This window comes from Rhinolophus ferrumequinum, chromosome 6 (assembly GCF_004115265.2).
Source record: "Rhinolophus ferrumequinum isolate MPI-CBG mRhiFer1 chromosome 6, mRhiFer1_v1.p, whole genome shotgun sequence".
In the NCBI taxonomy this organism is placed as follows: Eukaryota; Metazoa; Chordata; class Mammalia; order Chiroptera; family Rhinolophidae; genus Rhinolophus; species Rhinolophus ferrumequinum.
The window spans coordinates 98,854,171-98,860,447 of record NC_046289.1 but is presented as its reverse complement, the minus strand read 5'-3'; the positions used below and the strand labels follow the sequence as shown (position 1 = coordinate 98,860,447).

General features: G+C 56.7%; 1 protein-coding gene across 1 annotated transcript; it reads right to left on the bottom strand.

Annotated features, from left to right (window-relative positions):
* Positions 1–1,756: 1,756 nt before the first annotated feature.
* On the bottom strand, positions 1,757–4,799 carry ISLR (immunoglobulin superfamily containing leucine rich repeat). Its single transcript, XM_033107037.1, has 2 exons — positions 4,549–4,799; positions 1,757–3,735 (listed from the first exon to the last, which is right to left on the bottom strand). Exon 2 carries the CDS (start codon positions 3,725–3,727, stop codon positions 2,438–2,440), a length of 1,290 nt encoding a protein of 429 aa, XP_032962928.1. The 5' UTR covers positions 3,728–3,735; positions 4,549–4,799; the 3' UTR covers positions 1,757–2,437.
* Between the last annotated feature and the right edge of the window lie 1,478 nt (positions 4,800–6,277).

The following is a 6,277-nucleotide window of genomic DNA, read 5'->3' as shown; positions in this document are numbered from 1 at the left end:
GCTATGTCATCCTGGCCCTGTGCTGGTGACTGACAGGGTCACAGGGATGAGAAGGCAGATCGGTCTTAGCCCTTAATGAGGAAATAGTCACAATAGAGAATGATCAGGCTGGGACACTGGACGCCCAGGACTATGTAAGACAGAGGAGGGGGCCTAGTCTAAATTGGGGCAGTGGACAGAGCATCCAGGAAGGCTTTCTGGAGGAGGTGGTACCTGAGCAATCTGAGACTGACTTAACCAAGTAAGGAGCAGGGGAAGGGTGTCCAGACCGAGGGAACAGCATGAGTAAAGGTGCAGAGCGTGACCCACCACAGAACATTAAGAGAACAACGAATTAGCAGTTCTAAGAGAAGTGGGCCACGTGGGAGAGCTAGGCAGAGGGGCCATGGCTGGCTGGCTGGGGAACTCAGCGCTTTCCTCCAGGGCGGTGGGGCCATGGATAACTTTAAAGTAGGGGACTAGCTAGTTCATTCAGAATACAGCTGTTCCCCAGCCACCCTGACTCAGGTCTTCGGCCCATGTCCAAGAAGCCAGGCCTGCTTAGCTGTGAATGGAGCCAGAGATGTCAGGGGTCCAAGTCAGGTCAGGATTACCAAGCCTTAGTAATCAGAGTCCACTAGACCCTTAAGCATTACCATGTCTTACCTCGTGCTTTGTTTTCTAAGGAAGCTGAAGCCCAGAGATGGGCAGTGATTTACTTAAGGTGACACAGCACAGAGGCTCAGCTCCTGCTGCTTTCCACCAGATGTGCAGTCATCCTTGACTTGTGCTGCTGGTGACATCTGTTCTGTGGGAGCTGCAAGCTGATGAGGCGGGTGGAGAGGTGCCGTATTCTGACCAGGAGAAGGGGCGGGGGCTGGCCAGCCTCCAAAGCTCACAGCTGCTACCCCAGGCTCCTTGGTCTCCCTGCTTCGCTTTGCTGGGCTCAGCAATCCCGAGGGTTCTGGGCAGAGGCGGCAGAGCCTCTCCCATGGGGTCTTGTCCTGTGTGTAACATCCTTCGATCTGGAAAGTGAAAGGGACGGAGGCGGTGGGGAGACGCATCTGAGCCAGCACAGAGCTGGGGTCTCCAGTCCCCAGGTCCGACCCCTACCACACAGTCCTCGTCCTGAGACCCTCATCCTCCAAGCCAGCTGTTGGTCCATCTGCTCTGTGGGTAAAGACTCCTACTGAAGGACTTTCCTTCTGCAATGTCATTTCCTCTTACTGAAAAGGTGAGAGGAAGTACCTCCATTTCCTCTGGCTTCTCCCTCAAATCTGTCCTGTCAGTCTCCCTGCGTGTTCCTCCCTCCCTCCTCTCACCCCTGCGTCCTCTGTCCCGTCTCCTTCCTGCTCCCCTCCATCTTGCCTTGCCTGGCCCCCTTCCCTCTCTGTCCCCTAACATCTCCTCCATGGACAGGACGGGGAAGGAGCCACAACCCGGAGCTTCCATTTCCCTCACCCCCCACACACAATGAATCCTCAGGCCCCTGCTTGCTTAAAGCCCACTCAGGGACCCCAGGGAAGCCTCTCTAGTTGTTGTCAGGCTAGTGCCCTCATTTGTCCCATGGGCTAGTTTGGGGGAAAGGAACGTCTGCAGCTCAGTTCACCTGGGCCAGCCTCCCATGCCACCTGCCTACCACACAGTCTGTATGTCTCACAGGCCCTGTCCCATGGGCCGGCAGGCTGGACATCTTGGCTGTCCAACCAGTCCTATCCCCCACCGGATGGCTCCTAGGTCAGACAACACTCCAGGCAGGCACAGGGGAGCATGGGAAAGGCCGTTTATTTCTCTGCTGCCCCCAGCCTGGCTGGCCTCTTCGGAGTGGCAGGCTATCGATGTATACTTGGAGAGAAAGGCAGGATAGGTGTCCAGGATGGAGGGGCGCAGGCTGAGGGAGGAAGGGTGAGAGGAGAGGAAGGCCATCCTGAACCCTCAGTCCTGCCTGAGATGAGGGCAGAGACTCCGGAGCCCCGAGCCATCAGAGAGCACCAAGAGGCAGCAGGAGCTCAAGCCGGTCTCTGAGAGCCTCGGGCCACCGAGTCACTGCCCCGCCACCCATCCCTCTCTCCTGTGCCCTGTGTGCTGCAGGCTACCTCCCCGCCAGGCCCCAAGCCCTAGCCTTCGCCGCTGGTCAGTCCGGTGCCTGGAATCCCATCAGTGAGGCTTTGCCCGGTGGTTTGGGCGCCGCCCTGTTAGCAGCTGCCCCCGTAGGGGAGCACAGGCAACGTGGTGAGTTACGGGATCAGGTCTGTCCTCGTCACTAGCTTTGAGCAAATCTGAAGTTGGGGTGGTGAGTGTTCCAGAAGAGATGAGAAGGGGAGGTAGGAAGATGTGTCTGTCCCCCACGCAGGCCTCGGAAGTCGCCCCCCAGCAGGCCCCTGCAGGGACATCACAGGTCAGGGGAGGAGTCAGGGAGGCCCTGGGGCTACTCCAGCCCAGCTGGGTAGGGCGGGGGCTAGAAGGAGGTGAGGAAGAGGAGCAGGAGGCTCTGGCCCAGCAGGAGCAGGCGCACGGACTGCTGCCCTGCCGCCCGGTGCCCCACGGCTGCCGCCTGCGGGCCCTTGGTCCGGCCGAGATAGATGATGACCACGTCGTCCTCGGGGCCTGGCGGCCGTACCTCGTTGTCCACTGTATAGCAGCCCGTGCCCTTGGCCGCTTTGTCGCGGAACCTGCGTCCCAGGGCGTCCTCACCACCCTGGCCCGGCGTGGCCAGTGCCACGTTCACTGAGCTCTCCGCACTGCCCAGCTCGTTGGTGGCCAGGCAGCTGTAGGTGCCTTCCTCCAGCTTGCCAAAGTCGGGGATGAGCAGGCTGCCGTTGGCAAAGGCTTGGAAACGCGGCCAGCTGCTGGCTGCCGGAGAGCCAGGCAGGGCACGCCCATCGGCACCCACGTTGGGGCTGGCGATCTCCACCGTGCCGCCAGGCGTCTGGATGTGCCAGTGAAGCTGGGGCGCCGGCTGCCCCTCCACGTCACAGTGGAGCGCCAGCACGAAGCCAGGTTGCAGCTCAGCACCGTCCTGGCTGGGCTGGTAGGTGAGCTGCACCAGCGGCGCCGAGCACGGCAGTGGCAGCAGGCGGTTCAGCGGTGTGCCCTTGAGCAGGTGGGGCGATGCGCAGGTGATTTTGTCCTGCTCTGAGATGGACACAGTCGTCGTGGTCAGGGCCCACGTTTTGAACCACATGATGCCGCACGTACAGTCGAAAGGGTTGTCGTTGATCTGCAGGTGGGACAGCAAGGTGAGCGGCACGAAGGTGCCCTCGGCCAGCGTGTGCAAGCGGTTGTGGTTGAGCTGCAGCGAGCGCAGGGCACGCAGGCTGCGGAAGGCATCGCGAGGGACGAAGGTCAGCTCGTTGCTGTCCATCTTGAGCAACTGGAGGGCGCTGAGGTTGTGCAGGTCATTCCAGGCAAAGTCAGAGATGAGGTTGTGGCTGAGGTCCAGGTTCTTGAGCTGGCCCAGAGAGGCCAGGGCGCCGGCGGCCACCGTTCGGATCTCGTTGTGTGCCAGCCACAGCGACTGCAGCTGGGGTACCTCCCTGAAGGCGCCCTCCGGCAAGTGGAGCAGCCGGTTGGCCGACAGGCTCAGTGTGGTCACATTGGCCGGGAAGCCGGGCGGCACAGCCTCCAGGTCACGGTAGGAACAGTCGATGATCTGGAAGCCACACTTTTCCCTACAGTCGCAGGGCCCAGGGCAGGCCTGGCCCAGGCCCAGGAGGACCGCCCAGCACAGCAGATGCAGCTCCTGCATCCCACCTCCTGCAGAGAAGGACATGTCACCGAGGTGACCCCCAAGGACCCACGGGAGGTAGTCAGCCCTCTCCGGACCCCAGCCCAGAGCACTTCCTCATGAGAAGGCTCTGCCCCAAATAATCCAGCTAAGACCCAACATCACCTAACCCACCAACCCTATTCTCCAGGAGGGGAAACTGAAGCCCCTAGATGGGCCAGGACTTGCCAGAGGTCATGCAGCCAGGAGGTGTGAAGACAGGATGGAAGAGGACCCCAGCTCTTCTTCCAAAAGGAGCGCTCTCCTTGCCTCGGCCAGCTCCTAGCTGACTTTATGACTCGAAATCTGTTTTCCAGCCGCCCGTCCCCCAGCACTCGGCAGAACCTCCCTCCTGCCCTCCCACATCCTGGCCACAGTCCCTCCCACTGGAGCCCCTATAGGTATGCTTTGCCCTGGCCCAGACAAGGCCCCTTGTGCAGTGCACACCACCCCCATCCGCCCCACACGCCCCCTCCTGCTTCTACATGACCACAGCAGACACCAGACCCTTTCTACAGAATCACCTCCATGGCCTGTTGTGTTCAAACTACGCCAGGCAGCTGCCTAGATAAACCCCATCAGAACCTCTGAGCTGGCTTGCAGGAGGCCAACAGCTCAACCCAAATGCTGCTGGGATTTCCAGGGCTGCGGTTGTTCGAGGGGCAGATACCCTCTGGACAGGTCCAAACAAGGGATTGTCCCAAGCACTTTGAGCCAACAGGAAAGTGCCCAGGGGGGCCCTGGGCCCAGCAGACCTCCCCCTCCTCCCGCTGGCCCTTGGAGCCCTCTTCCTGCTGGCTTACCTTCAAACTACTCAGTCAAGTGGAGCCTCTCCTAAAATGGAACCAGAAAACAACAAAGGCTGGAGTTAGCGCAGGACAGTCTGCAGGGCCAACGGGGGAAGAAGAGGTGGCTGGAGGACTGACGAGGCAGCCTGGTCCTTGCCCCACCTTCAGTTTGCACCCCGGGCCCGCCCTTTCCCTACGGGTGCCTGGGACCAGCTGCTGAGAGGACTCTGCAGGAAGGGAGCCCAGGCCCTCCCTTCCAGCGAATCAGCCGCTTCTCTACAGCAACAGGACCTGTGTTGCATAAGTGACACCAGAAACTTAAGGGGGAAAAGATGCCAAAAAAACTTTTTTTCCCCTCTCTCTCACTCACTTTTAGCAGCTTCAGCTTCCTTAAAGGAACAGCACTAGATGGACAGGACCCAGGAAAAGATGGGGCAGAAGGATTTTTATGATGGGAAGGGTGAGAAATGGGATCTCAAGGAAGATGGGAAATTTCTAACCTCACTTCAAACAAGAACAAAAGGGGGGCATGCTTCAGGCTGGGGCCACATGAGCATTCATGTGTGTACTTGTGTGTGTGTGAGTGTGGATGTGGCATCTCTATGTGTGGATGAATTTGTACGTGTGTTTGTGTGGATAGGTGTGAGACCGTGTGTGTGAATCTGCGTGTGTTGGGGAATGTTTGAGTGCGTGTGTGTTTGAGTAGGTGTGAGGCTGTCTTGGTGTGCGTGTATGTGTGTGTCTGTGTGGGTGTGTGAGTTTGTATGTATACTTCGGTGTGTGTGTGTGTTTCTGTGTAGAAGTGAGTATGTGTTTTTTCACTCACATGTCTGTGGGTGTGTGAGAATTTGTGTATGTGGGCGTGTGTGTGTGTGTGTGTTTGAGTAGAGTATGTGTTTCTGTGTCCACATGTCTGTGTGGGTATATGAGATCTTGGATGTGTATTTGGGCAGGTGTGTGTGTGTTCGTGTGTAGAAGTATGATGTCTGCATCCATGTGCGTGTGGGTATGATAATACTTCTCACTAATTCAATTCCCAGCTCTCTCCCAGTTGGGTAAATCTCCTCTGGGAAGAAGTAAATACATCAAGTCGTCCCATCAGTTTTGTCTCCTGGAAGAACTCTGTGTGTGCGCCTTCCGACCTGCTCAGTGTGGTTTCTTAAGAGGCCCACCTGCATTACTCAGGCCCCTGTCACCCTTCTTGGGTTGGATCTCTTGCTTCCTGGATCCCACATCATCCCCTCCTTACTTTACCCGTTTTGGCAGTGGGGCAAAGCTGTAATGGCCACCACAATGAGAAGGTATCTTTTTCTTTTTTAAGATTTTTATTAAAATATAGCTGACATACAATATTCTATTAGTTTCAGGTGTACTTCATAGTTATCACCATATCATTGATTATATTCCCCGTGCTTTACATCCCCATGGCTATTTTATAACTACCAATTTGTATTTCTTAATCCCTTCACCTTTTCCACCCCGCCCCCCACCCCCTCTCTCATCACCCCAATAGATTTAGTCCCCATCTGGCACCATATATAGTTATTACAATATTATTGACTATATTCCTTATGCTGTGCCCTACATCCCCATGGCTACTGTGTAACAACCAATTTGTACTACTTAATCCCTTCCCCTTTTTCATCAACCCCCAAGCCCCATCTCATCTGGCAACCATCAAAATGTTCTCTATTTCTATGACTTTTTTATTTGTTTTTTTTTGTTCCACATATTAGTGAAATAA

Coding starts and splice junctions, on each gene's coding strand:
- ISLR (XM_033107037.1), bottom strand. CDS start 3,727: ATGCAGGAGCTGCATCTGCTGTGCTGGGCGGTCCTCCTGGGCCTGGGC.